The sequence below is a fragment of the Notothenia rossii genome (assembly GCF_949606895.1).
Source record: "Notothenia rossii genome assembly, chromosome: 3".
Classification (NCBI taxonomy): domain Eukaryota; kingdom Metazoa; phylum Chordata; class Actinopteri; order Perciformes; family Nototheniidae; genus Notothenia; species Notothenia rossii.
The window spans coordinates 39,190,835-39,205,448 of NC_136901.1; the positions used below are offsets into that span (position 1 = coordinate 39,190,835).

General features: G+C 39.3%; 1 protein-coding gene across 2 annotated transcripts in view; it reads left to right on the forward strand.

Annotated features, from left to right (window-relative positions):
- The window catches only part of arhgap36 (Rho GTPase activating protein 36), a 76,194-nt gene that overhangs the window by 50,514 nt on the left and 11,066 nt on the right, over positions 1-14,614 (forward strand). For both annotated transcript variants that reach the window (XM_079672192.1, XM_079672191.1), the window contains exons 3-4: positions 2,247-2,315; positions 8,709-9,016. In XM_079672192.1, coding sequence (XP_079528318.1) covers positions 2,247-2,315; positions 8,709-9,016 — 377 coding nt within the window. The remainder of the gene's footprint in view (positions 1-2,246; positions 2,316-8,708; positions 9,017-14,614) is intronic.

Consider the following 14,614-nt stretch of genomic DNA (forward strand, 5'->3'; position numbering starts at 1 on the left):
GAGTCCTCTCCTGCTGATGTTCAGGTGTATATCAGTATGTAGTATTTCTCTACTTTAAAGAGTCCTCTCCTGCTGATGTTCAGGTGTATATCAGTATGTAGTGTCTCTACTTTAAAGAGTCCTCTCCTGCTGATGTTCAGGTGTATATCAGTATGTCGTGTCTCTACTTTAAAGAGTCCTCTCCTGCTGATGTTCAGGTGTATATCAGTATGTAGTGTCTCTACTTTAAAGAGTCATCTCCTGCTGATGTTCAGGTGTATATCAGTATGTAGTGTCTCCACTTTAAAGAGTCCTCTCATGCTGATATGTAGGTGTATATCAAGTTTTGAATTATAATTTGCCTCTCTCTTCAGAATTTTCTCACATACTGTACACACACACACACACACACACACACACACACACACACACACACACACACACACACACACACACACACACACACACACACATTGTCCCTTTGTCTTTCATGTATGGGTCCGTGCAGCCATTAAGCGAAGCGGCTATTTAAACAAACAACAAAGCCTTTTGAAATGCTCCGCTCTATTCTGGGAACAAAGCAAGACGTACAAGGACTAAGAGGAGTGAAGATGATAATGAGGGTGGGGTTTGTTTTCAGAGAAAGGGGTGATGATGATGGATGCTGTTAAATTTAGCGTTGAAAAATGTATATTTTCATGTATATATGTGTGTTTGTGTAGCGTTGACCGGGCATCTTATAAATCAAACACACTTACATGACGTATAAATGGAAATTAGACATCATTCTTCTGACGATTTACTTCTTACACATTGAACTCAAATACCTGTACTTTCTACTTCTTACATGTTGAACTCAAATACCTGTACTTTCTACTTCTTACATGTTGAACACAAATACCTGTACTTTCTACTTCTTACATGTTGAACCCAAATACCTGAACTTTCTACTTCTTACATTTCTAACCCAAATACCTGTACTTTCTACTTCTTACATGTTGAACACAAATACCTGTACTTTCTACTTCTTACATTTTGAACCCAAATACCTGTACTTTCTACTTCTTACATTTCTAACCCAAATACCTGTACTTTCTACTTCTCACATGTTGAACCCAAATACCTGTACTTTCTACTTCTTACATTTCTAACCCAAATACCTGTACTTTCTACTTCTTAAATGTTGAACCCAAATACCTGTACTTTCTACTTCTTACATTTCTAACCCAAATACCTGTACTTTCTACTTCTTACATGTTGAACACAAATACCTGTACTTTCTACTTCTTACATGTTGAACACAAATACCTGTACTTTCTACTTCTTACATGTTGAACCCAAATACCTGAACTTTCTACTTCTTACATGTTGAACCCAAATACCTGAACTTTCTACTTCTTACATTTCTAACCCAAATACCTGTACTTTCTACTTCTTACATGTTGAACACAAATACCTGTACTTTCTACTTCTTACATTTTGAACCCAAATACCTTTACTTTCTACTTCTTACATTTCTAACCCAAATACCTGTACTTTCTACTTCTCACATGTTGAACCCAAATACCTGTACTTTCTACTTCTTACATTTCTAACCCAAATACCTGTACTTTCTACTTCTTACATGTTGAACCCAAATACCTGTACTTTCTACCTCTTACATTTCTAACCCAAATACCTGTACTTTCTACTTCTTACATGTTGAACCCAAATACCTGTACTTTCTACTTCTTACATGTTGAACACAAATACCTGTACTTTCTACTTCTCACATTTTCCAAACAGGCTGGTTCCTTTAGTCTGAATGTGTGTTTGGTGGCGTGATCATTATTATTTAGAGTCATTGCGTGCCTATTGATTTGAGCACGATCCGTGTATCCATCATTTCCTGGTCTTCTCTAAAGAAGAGGGACCAATGGAAACGTTGTCATGTTGCCGTTGGTCACCATGGAAACATTCATTAGCTAACAATGACATTATTGTTCTATTAATATAAAGGGAGGTCAGGTACTCTTTAAAACAGCTGCTAGTTATGGGTACTTTTTACTGAAGTACATTTCAAAGCGTCTTTATTTTGACTTGAGTAAAGAAGTTTAGTCAGTACTTCTACTTTCACCAGAGTATTTTCAAACACGAGTATCTGTACTTCTACTTGAGTAAAGGATGTGTGTGCTTTTGCCATCACTTATCGAGTGGTAGACAGCCCTCATTGTTCAAGCATCACTTATCATTTTATTCATGGTCACTTTTTTGTTTTTCTCTGACAGAAATACACAAACGGAGGAAATCTCTACGCAGGAAGTTCGACTCCTTTTCGAAGGAGAAGAAAGAGCGAGGTGAGTTTGTCACACTAACAAGGTCAGGTGTGGTTAAACACAAAACCATCTGTTTTTCATAGAGTCCCTACATGACCCCCGTCACGAAATGAGTTTGTGACGGTAGATATTACAAACACAATGTGCCTTTCAGAGGTTGAAGCAGCCGCTGACGTCTTGTGGCTTTTAACGCGAACGCTCTCACATTCTTGGAGTGTTTATAAAGTACGAGAGTCTCCGAGCGTTCAATGTCTCTGTGTCGTTTCCTCTTTATTACAACATAAACTGATAAATGACTGGACTCAAACTCCCACCATGCTGTGTCATCTAACTAATGTGAAAACAAACTCCCTCCCTCAGTCGTGTGCTTACGTACCCGCATTACTGGAAGTCACGTTTTAAAGTACTATTTATTTTATATACGTTGGTCAGTGATGTCATTTCTGTCGTTGCTCATAGTATTTTAAATCACATTAACTTAGTGTTGAACTATCTTGAAATAAATCATAACTGCAATTTGATTATCTCCTTACTAACTGCATTTTAAGTGATTGAAGTTCATATGTTTATTCGTTTTAATCTCTCTTGGACAACTTCAAGTTTATTTATATAGCACATTTTAGCAAGAGGAAACTCCAAGTGCTTGACAAAGAAAAATATAAAAAGCATTAAGATATACCTCAACTGAAACACATTATAGAAGGACATTTAAATACATGCAAAGCAGTCCTTAAAAAAACAAGAGAATGCAAATTAAAACTGCAAACTGACCTGGAATAACAAAGGTATAAAATATATGAATAAAAGTGACAAAAAGTGCTGAGTAAAATATGAATAGTTATTTGATATAAGAGGAGGCACCAGAAAATTATATAATTACAGAAGATACACAATATAATTCATGTATGGTTTTTTTCCTATTGTCAGATAGAGAAATAGTCACATTTAAAAAAAAAAATCATAAAAAAAAAAATACAACTTGGTCTGATACAACCCAAAACGAAGTGGTGTTGGGTTTACTTTCATGCAACAAAATCAGCTTTTAAAAACATCTAACTACACAATTCAACCTCTAATCTACACAGGTCCTCAAAGGCATCACTGTCTCTCACTTGCCTCCATCTTTATACTTTCTTTCTCTTCAGCTTTCTTTACCTCCACCTCTTCTTTACCATCCTCCTCTGTGGCTCCAGCCTCTCATAAAGAGATGTTCTTATTCCCAGGTGATTATCAGAACAGTACTTGGAGTTACGAGCCAAAACAAACGCCACACACACACATTCCCAGGCTGTCTGCGGCGCTCCATAAATCCTGGCTGCGGCCCACAGGGATTTAGCCGAAGCTAACCTTGCTAATCAAAACACAGAACATTGGGACCTGGCAGCGATAGAGCTGGCTCTGCTCCCTCTGCTCCTGAAGGCATCTCCGTGTGGCCTTCAGGGACCAGCAGTAAGGGAGATAGTCAAACTCTGCTTGGGTTTGCACCTCTGCACCGCTGGCAAAATCACTGCATGAAGTCAAAGCCTCCTAAAGCTAAAGGGAGGTTTCATCAGGCAGGAATTTAAAATTGGAGCTAACTGACGCCAAAACTGTTTTATTGTGATGTCTTCACTTTTAAATCGAAGACTTAAGATGCCCATAATATCCCTCTGTTTCAGTCATTGTAAGTAGGTAGTGGTGTTGGACAGAGCTTCAGCGTTGACGTATGCAGATTTAATGAGTGCCAAACGTTTATTTGGTTGTCAAAATGTTATGGGTTAACGGCATGCTCGAGGCTAATTAGACAATGTCTGGCATTACGCAGTACAAGCTGAAGGAAAGAGGGTTTTTACGGGGGGCAAAAAGCCAAAATGTAGTTTATTTGTGTAGTCTAGACCTTTCTTTTCAAACCGAAGCTGCTCAGAGGCATACGTGTAAATAAGAAAAGGCAATACCCGTAATGTAATTAATTGGTGTTAATGTGATAATCGGTTTCATTAACCATCAATAACTCGGAAAATAGCTAACTTTAAACGTCTTTGGGGTCACTTAACTGCCAACTCCAGACATAATTATGGTGATGCTCTTGATTGTAACCACAAAATACCAAAACTAGCTGTTCAAATGACAAGAGATGGACGAAGACTTTTCAAATCCTGCTTATTTTTCCATTGACCTGGCTAATGGCTACGTAAATCAGGCATAAGTAATAACTTTTGTTGGAAACCCCACCACTGTGAACTTTGAAAAGGGGGTTTCACACATGATTAGTTCATTCAACTGGAGCCTCGACTTCACCCCCTTGCTCCACCTCCAATATTTACTACATTATTTTGCGGGAAAGGTTAAGAAGAAGTTCCTACACTTCCTATAGTTTGCTTCTGTGTTGTTTCACTGGGGTTTACACGGAGGACATCCTGAGCTAAGTCCACATACATTCACTTAACTCATGACCCCCCGAGGACCCGTTTTCACAACCAGCTGCTGACGGGGTGATGGAGGAATAGTACTGAGAAACTTCTAAATATAATACCTCCTTCATTCTTCCAGGAACACACAATGACCCGAGGACCAGAAATACTATGCAGTGAAATTCCTGAACAATAAGAGTGGGACACACAGAGCTGTCTTCCTGTCTGAGTTTAGTGTTTGTTTTACTTTTAGCAAGGTCAGGTCCTGAGGGGTCTCATCAGTGAAAAACTGATTGTAGTCATCATGACTTCTGGTGCCAAGGTTTTAAATTAACTGAGGTCAGGACTTCATATTGCCCTATACTGCAAAACCAATAAAAACCATAATCCTGTAAGGAAATATAAGATTATCAGACGAGTTACTCATACATTTCTTTATAAATACAATATCAGATTGTTTCATTTTTACGTGTATTTAACTGTCAAATGTATTCTTATTGTCAGATGTATAATTCAGGTTGAGAAATACTTTTTGGCCAACAAACAGTGTAATCTAAGTGTTTTTTCTAAAGCCCCTGTCACACTGTCCCGAAATTGACACCCGATGGACACACGATTAAGGAAATGTTCAAATTCGGCTCTGATCGTAACAACATCGGGCCATTCGTGAGGGCATCTTAAGCCATCGTATGACCGCCGGTGGAGTTTCTCAGGCTCCGGCAGCAACTTCGTGAGCGGCAACTTCGTAAGGCACTCGTGAGGGCATCTTGTCAAATCGTGAGGGCATCTTGTCAAATGGTGAGGGCATCTTGTTATAATCGGTGCCAATCGGGCATTCGCCCTCACTCTGATCGGGGCGAATGCCCGATGGCACCGATGATAACAAGATGGCCTTACGATGGCCTTACAAAGGGCAAAATTGACACACGAATTCAACACGAAAACGAACCTTCACAGTCCTTCGGCAATTTTTTGGCATGCCAACGTTTTTGCCACCGCTCACGTAGTTGCTGCCGGAGCCTGAAAAACTCCACCGGCGGTCATACGATGGCCTAAGATGCCTTCACGAATGTCCCGATATTGTTACGATCAGAGCTGAATTTCCTTTATCGTGTGTTCATCGGGTTGTTTTATTGCACAACAAAATCATGTAAACATATTATGTAAATAACCCAATTTGTGTTCTGTGAAACTGAAAAGGAAGAGGCGAGTTGACAGGACGTTGTTGTTGCTATGGAAACAACATTACGGAGAAAACTTAATATCTTCTACATATAAAGACGGATAAAGGAAAGAACAAAGTCTGAAAATACAGTATCATAGTACTTTAACATAATCGTTTTTGTTACTTTCGTTGCAGTTGTATGTCTTAAATGTAATGTAAATGTTGCCTTCGTGTGTGGTTCGGGGCCATCTTCGTGCGAAATTCACAATTCCATATTCGTGTATCCATCGGGTGTCAATTTCGTGTCAGTGTGACAGGGGCTTAAGGGGTTATATTGCAATGAGAGAGCATTTTGCACAACAATGAAAATAAGAAGAATTTGTGCTAAAAATGTACTGATTTTAGGCGATTTATAAACAAAAAGATGACATGTAGAATGTTGTGACTAAAACCGATGAAATTACACTCTTTTTCATGATAATTCAAAAGACAGTACATCACCTTTTTATTCAAACATCAATATATTGATCGAGTTACTGTCGTTTAAAACATTCTACTCAAGAAAAAAAATCAAATACTGCTTTGAAACAACTGCTTAATTCAAATACTCCTATTCAGGTTGATTTAGAAACTCAGAACCCAAAAAAAGTTTCTTATAAAAGTTTAGTCGTGAAACCTCAGATCTCTCGGTTGTCTAAATATCCCGTTACCTACACTGCCTCTGAAGTTTCATCCAGGACTTTAAAGTGTCTCCAGCCAACCATTAAATCGTCAGCTGTTTACTTTAACACCTCCAGCAGCTCAAGCAGCTCACAATGCCAACTTTTTTTTTTACTGGATGCCAGAAGACATGTCCAAATGTCAGGAGACAGAAGTCCTGCCAGCAGACGTCAGCACTGAGAGGAATTAGCCGTTAAATGATCGAACATCTTATTCATTGTTGTTGTTGCCAGACAGAAATGTGCTTGTTTGAGTTAAAGAGTGACGTGTGCACAAAAATCTTCCAGCCACTTCAAGACAGAGGGTGCTTCTCAATGTCGGGGAAGGATGCTCCAGAGCCACTATTTCAAGGATGCTACATCATCGAGTCCCGCCGAAGGACTGTTCCAATGTCCAGGGTCCTTGGAATTCTACCGAGGCCGGCATCCTTCGTAGCGAGACATTTCGAGGCTGCACATGTGTATCCTCCGCGGTCTTAAAATCCCCACAATGCTTTGCGCACGGACCAATTTAAAAAAAACAAACATTTAAAGCGGGGCCTCATATGACGCACACCTGTTAGCCTGTTCCACCATTCTTCGTTTTCGGAGGCTAGGAAGGACTCTTGCCTCGCTTCTGAAGGAAGTGACTCGGGAGAAATGTCCTACCAAGGAAGCGTCCTCGACATTGAGAAACACCCCCTGTGTCCGTCATGATGAAGTGTGCTCGAGCATGGATTTTACCTTAATAAGAAGCAAGAGAGAGGATTTATTTGATTAAATATATGTTCTTAAAAGAGGTTTGCAAAACAGATACTGATGCTGGTTAATATGAGAGGTGGGGGAAGTTCTTTTTAACTATTAAGTAAAACCAATATTTAAAATTATACTCTGACAAGTAAAGATACTACCAGAAGTGCTCATTATGCGTTAATGCAACTTGTATATTAGTATATATGGTGTTATTTCGTTAGAGTAATTGATGGGGCTTGAAACTTTTATCCCCATGAATTTAAATGTTGGCTAAAAGCTTTCCTTAATATAATATGACTTGTACTTTTCTGTGTTTAAAATACGTAATGCTACGAGCTAATGCTAGCTGGCAGTCGGCCAATAAGGCGCTTGTTGAGGAACTTAACTGTGAGCCTCAAACCGAAACATTAAAATAATAATCCCCCTTTTTCCCGGAGGTTCTGGTAGTTACGATTTTGGCCAAATACATACCATGCAATGGTATTTCTTACATTTTACATGTTTCTTTGGCTTGTCGCTCTTTAATCCTATCGATCTTCTTAACCCCTAATTCACGCCTCCTAATTGGATTTTGTGCCAGATCATCCGTTGAGTTTGTGACGTAGCAGATTAGCAGTCTGACGCTCCTGAGATGACACCATTAACCTCATGTTGATTTATTATCTGCAGTAATCCGCTATCAGTGTGATTTCTGCCTCTTCAACTGGATTATCCCTCTCTTACCGTAACTCTATTTATTCTGTCTATTCTTAAACCGCTTTTCTACTTGGGTTCTGATCAAAAGCAGGTGCCTTTTTAAATCCTGTTCAATAGGTTTCCTCTTAACGCCAACTTGGCCAAACCCTCTACACAACATGAGAACAAACTTGAATTGAAAAAAGTGAAAATTCTGACTTTTTTCCCCAGAATTCAGACTGTTATTCTCATGTGGCCCTAATCCTCTTCCACTGTAAAACATGGTTATAAAAAGTAATACATTTTTGGGATGTGAGAAAAAACGTTAGGCATTGAATCTCAGAGTCCTTAGAAAAAAGTTAAAATTCAGATCTTTCTCAGAATTCAGATTTTTTTTCTCGGATTTCTGAATCTTTTCGCATAATTCTGAACATTTTCTCAGAATTCAGATGTTTTTCTCTCATGTGGCCCTAATCGTCTTCCATAGCTATACACTGTAAAAAAAAAAAAATGATAATAAAAAGTAATACATTTTTGGGGTTTGACAAAAAAAAATCTGATTTTAATCTCAGAATTTAGCATTCTGAGTTTTCTCTCAGAATTCTGAACATTTCTCAGAATTAAGACTTTTTTCTCAAAATTCAGACTTTTTTAAAAATACAAAGTAATAACATAATAAAAATTAATACATTTTTTTGCTTTTCTATTTAATCTGGATTATATCTCTCCTCAGAGTCGGCCCCCAAGGCGTTTGGGATCCCTCTCTCCCAGGTCATCGCTAACGACCGGGCCTATAAACTGCGTCAGGACGCCCTGAAGGAGAGCCGGAGGGACTGTCTGGACCTCGAGGCCTCGGTGCTGCGCTTCAGAGCCGAGAAGAGGCAGTTCTTCAACGGGAGCAAGCCGCCGGTCTGCCCCTCGTCCCTCACAGCGGGGAGTCTCTGCTCTCCGTACGCTAACTCTGTGGCGCCAATTTCTGAGACCCAGAAGAGCCCGCTGTCGCCCACGTTTTTGGATAACACCGGGCGAGGACAGAGGAGGGTGAGTGGGAGGCAATATTATAACCATAAAAGCTGTGAAAATATGTGTCAACATCTCGGAAACTATATATTCAGCCTTCTTTCTATCATGGGGAAACCATTACATTTTTTTAAAGACTTTCAATAACTAGGGGTAACTTTTGCTTTGTCAACCCCATAAATAAGTGTGTACAAGTTTTACATTTTTTTTAATTGATTAATAAATGTTAACACCTATCAGAGGTTGCGCACAGGATCGTAACATTTCCGTCAAAATCCAGAATTACCCGTTGGCCTTTATGGCTCTGACGAGGGGGGGAGAGCATTCTCGTGAACTGTCAACGGGGGGGTCGTCGTCGCCGTGTTATGCATGCCCACTGCACCTCGCGGGAGCGCGCACAGCGTAAAGACAAAACTTTCAATAACATTTCAATGATTTTGTAGGCTACGGCAAAGTTCGGTTTGGAAACGGTATCATTTCCTTTTTGGATGGCATGCATAACACGGCATAACACCGGAGCCTCGCTGCGGGGAAGCTTTGGCGCTGTTCCGAGTTTGTTCTAATCTGTCAAAATGACGGACTGCTTTCAGATTTTTCCGTCATTGTTAAAACAAATCTGTCAGATGGAAAATATTTGGTTACCACTATATTTACTAAGCCTCACGCCTACAACATGTCTTTTTAAATAAAATATAGAAATGTAAGTATTTAAGAAGATCATTTGAAGTTGATTGTAATTGATATTCCAGTATAATACCCCCACTTTAAAGAACACATGACAAGTAGAAACACACAAATGTAGAAGTGTAGCCTGTATTTCACATCATGATTTATCATATTTTCACATTTAATAGTGTTTGTTTTTTTCTTCGCCTCGCGTGTGTTTTCGGAGAGATTTCAATCAGTTGCTTAAATGTGTCAACATCTCAGAAACTATGACACACAGATTAATATGTAGATTAAATAATACATTTGACCCCATATGCTTGGTAGTACCACCATCATTTATACGCCTAACGTGTGTTTTACAAATAAAACATATTTTAAAAATCTGGAATACACATAGTTTCCACATAGGGCAAGGCAGGTATATTTATAATGCACTAGCCCACATACACAATTTGTTTTCATTTAGGAAGTGTAGCCTGTATTTGACGTTACTTTTTTCTTGCCCTAAGTGCAGTCTTGAATTTGTTCCTTGCCTTTGACAAATACCACATTTAATCGATTTAATAAAGCAGTGGTTATTTCTTTACTAAGCCTTGCTTCCATGTGTGTGTCTTCGGAGAGATTTGAATCAGTTACTCAAGTGTGTGTGTGTGTGTGTGTGTGTGTGTGTGTGTGTGTGTGTGTGTGTGTGTGTGTGTGTGTGTGTGTGTGTGTGTGTGTGTGTGTGTGTGTGTGTGTGTGTGTGTGTGTGTGTGTGTGTGTGTGTGTGTGTGTGTGTGTGTGTGTGTGTGTGTGTGTGTGTGTGTGTGTGTGTGTGTGTGTGTGTGTGTGTGTGTGTGTGTGTGTGTGTGTCCTACATGAAAGCCTCAGCTGTAAACATTTACAAGCCTCGAATTCTTCGGTGTCTTTCCACGCTCGTGTGTTTGCACAGAAACATTTAGTGTGTGTTTTCCCTCTGTCTGCTGGTGGCCGCCACACCCAGTAATCCTTCTACACACTGATCTGGAAACAGTTGTTACTTAAAGCTCGTAATGAATATCATTAGAGCCGCGGAAAACGGTCTAATCGGACGGGAACCGGCTATCAAGTGCAGACACACAGCGCCGTCAGAACGTGAATATTTGGTTGGACAGAGAGAGAAATAATAATTTGGTTTAGCATTAAAAAAGCATTTCCACGTTAAGAGTAGGGTTAGGAATTTTATTTTAGATTAAGCTTATAGTTCGGGCTGGCTCAGGCTTCTTAAAAACATCCTCCTGGATCTTTTGGGTATTTTATTTGGACTGTCTATATTAGACAGTTTATATTCATTTTTTTAAATCTGTCATTTATGTTTTTTGGTACAGATTGTGAAAACCCCCTAAGTGTATTATTTGTAATATTTGGCTAGATAATTAATTTGTGGTTTTATAATAACAGCACCATCCAAAAATTATACTTATAATTGATTATTAAATGTAAAATGTGAAGATTGTATTTAAAAATTCCCTTAAAGAAAATGCTTGTTTTATTCGAACAATGCTCCAAAATCTCAAATGTGTTAAACTTGCAACAGAATTGGAAGAAGTACTTATATATTTTACTTTAATAAAACTACCAATAGTAAAAATATAAAGACAACAGAACTGTCTTTAGTAGAAAGATGGTGAGAAAAGGAGTGAAAGAAGGACAAACTCTGACTCACCGTCGAACAGCTGTCTGGACTGTAGCAGCTCACTGTTTACATATCTGAACACGCACGCACGCACGCACGCACGCACGCACGCACGCACGCACGCACGCACGCACACACACACACACACACACACACACACACACACACACACACACACACACACACACACACAAACACTCAGCTGGATCGGTGACAGATAACGTTCACAGAGTAAAGGTTGGAATAATTGGCTGTAACAGGATTGATAGGGTTAGAGAGGAATGCTTAGAGGCTGAAATCTCTGCGAGGACATTTCAGTTTACCAGATTAGAGCAAAGAATCCGACCTGCTTTACCTGGATTAGAAAAAGAGATGAAGGAGACAGAGGGATTTCCTACCTTAAAGGTGGGGTAGGTAAATTTGAGAAACCGGCTCGAGATACACTTTTTGTTATATTCCATGGAATGCTCTTAACATCCCGATAGCAATGAATATCTTAAGTGCTTTGACAAAAAATCCATTTCAAAAATGTCATCTGTGGAAGCCGTGGTGCTGTAATAAGCACGACCAATCATCTGAGCCGGCCCGGCTAAAGTAACTGGATGGCCTACCTGCTTGTCAGCCTTCTATCTGTGCACAAACTCATCTCGTGCCCTCATTGGTCATGTGCGCGTTCGTGTGTGTTGGAGGAGGGGCTCTGGAAGAAAGGGGCAGATTTGTTCCGGTTGTGTATTTTAAAATCCTATCGCACTTTTTTTTTAATTGTATTCATTTATTTAACAGGGACAGTGCACATTTGAACATGAACATTTCTGTAAATGTGCCAGAGTTATTCAAGAGCTTACTTTTCATCTGTAGTCCCTGACAGATTTTAAAAGTCAACCTAAAACATATTTCATTTTAAACAAGTAAATACAATACATTTAAAACATGCAACATACATTACTGGGATACTTAAATAAAACATAAATTAATTACCTACCCCACCTTTAACTATCCAGATTCAACACTACCTACTCATTATTAGCAGGTAAAAATGCAATTAATGCATTTATTTTAGTGATATGGACCATCGAAAAGCAGATTATAATGGTATTTAAATATAAACTGTTTTATTTAATCCAGAAAAACTTCCATTCCTTCAAGGAAAGTCAGCTCTTAAAATGTGTCTACTTCCGGGACATACAGTACTGATATACACCTGAACATCAGCAGGAGAGGACTCTTTAAAGTAGAGACACTACATACTGATATACACCTGAACATCAGCAGGAGAGGACTCTTTAAAGTAGAGACACTACATACTGATATACACCTGAACATCAGCAGGAGAGGACTCTTTAAAGTAGAGACACTACATACTGATATACACCTGAACATCAGCAGGAGAGGACTCTTTAAAGTAGAGACACGACATACTGATATACACCTGAACATCAGCAGGAGAGGACTCTTTAAAGTAGAGACACTACATACTGATATACACCTGAACATCAGCAGGAGATAACTCTTTAAAGTAGAGACACTTCATACTGATATACACCTGAACATCAGCAGGAGAGGACTCTTTAAAGTAGAGACACTACATACTGATATACACCTGAACATCAGCAGGAGAGGACTCTTTAAAGTAGAGACACTACATACTGATATACACCTGAACATCAGCAGGAGAGGACTCTTTAAAGTAGAGACACTACATACTGATATACACCTGAACATCAGCAGGAGAGGACTCTTTAAAGTAGAGACACTACATACTGATATACACCTGAACATCAGCAGGAGAGAACTCTTTAAAGTAGAGACACTACATACTGATATACACCTGAACATCAGCAGGAGAGGACTCTTTAAAGTAGAGACACTACATACTGATATACACCTGAACATCAGCAGGAGAGGACTCTTTAAAGTGGAGACACTACATACTGATATACACCTGAACATCAGCAGGAGAGGACTCTTTAAAGTGGAGACACTACATACTGATATACACCTGAACATCAGCAGGAGAGGACTCTTTAAAGTAGAGACACGACATACTGATATACACCTGAACATCAGCAGGAGAGGACTCTTTAAAGTAGAGACACTACATACTGATATACACCTGAACATCAGCAGGAGATAACTCTTTAAAGTAGAGACACTTCATACTGATATACACCTGAACATCAGCAGGAGAGGACTCTTTAAAGTAGAGACACTACATACTGATATACACCTGAACATCAGCAGGAGAGGACTCTTTAAAGTAGAGACACTACATACTGATATACACCTGAACATCAGCAGGAGAGGACTCTTTAAAGTAGAGACACTACATACTGATATACACCTGAACATCAGCAGGAGAGGACTCTTTAAAGTAGAGACACTACATACTGATATACACCTGAACATCAGCAGGAGAGAACTCTTTAAAGTAGAGACACTACATACTGATATACACCTGAACATCAGCAGGAGAGGACTCTTTAAAGTAGAGACACTACATACTGATATACACCTGAACATCAGCAGGAGAGGACTCTTTAAAGTGGAGACACTACATACTGATATACACCTGAACATCAGCAGGAGAGGACTCTTTAAAGTGGAGACACTACATACTGATATACACCTGAACATCAGCAGGAGAGGACTCTTTAAAGTAGAGACACTACATACTGATATACACCTGAACATCAGCAGGAGAGGACTCTTTAAAGTAGAGACACTACAGTACATACTGATATACACCTGAACATCAACAGGAGAGGACTCTTTAAAGTAGAGACACTACAGTACATACTGATATACACCTGAACATCAGCAGGAGAGGACTCTTTAAAGTAGAGACACTACATACTGATATACACCTGAACATCAGCAGGAGAGGACTCTTGAAACACTTTTCCATATTGCCCTTGTATCCTAATAATTCCTGAGCTCTGGTACCGTTTGGTTTCTGGACCGAGGTACCGTTAGAAATTCCTCTGACACTTGACGTTCCTCCAGAAACATTTGCTGCAGGTCACAGACGGATGATTTATCATCCTGTGGTATTCGTTTTCAGCCTCTCTCAAAATATTTATTGGATGGCAGCGTAACGATGTTCTTCTGGCCTCTTCTCCTCACATCCATCTTTAAAATGTCTTTCCATTTCTCCTGTCAGTGCTTCTCTCTTTTCTTTCTCTACTGCAACATTATAATAAGATGTCTCTATTAAAACTGCATTAAACAGTATTTGTATTCTTATATAACAGCGGTTCAGATTACTCCATGTTATGTTAGTGCTGAACCCAGAGAGA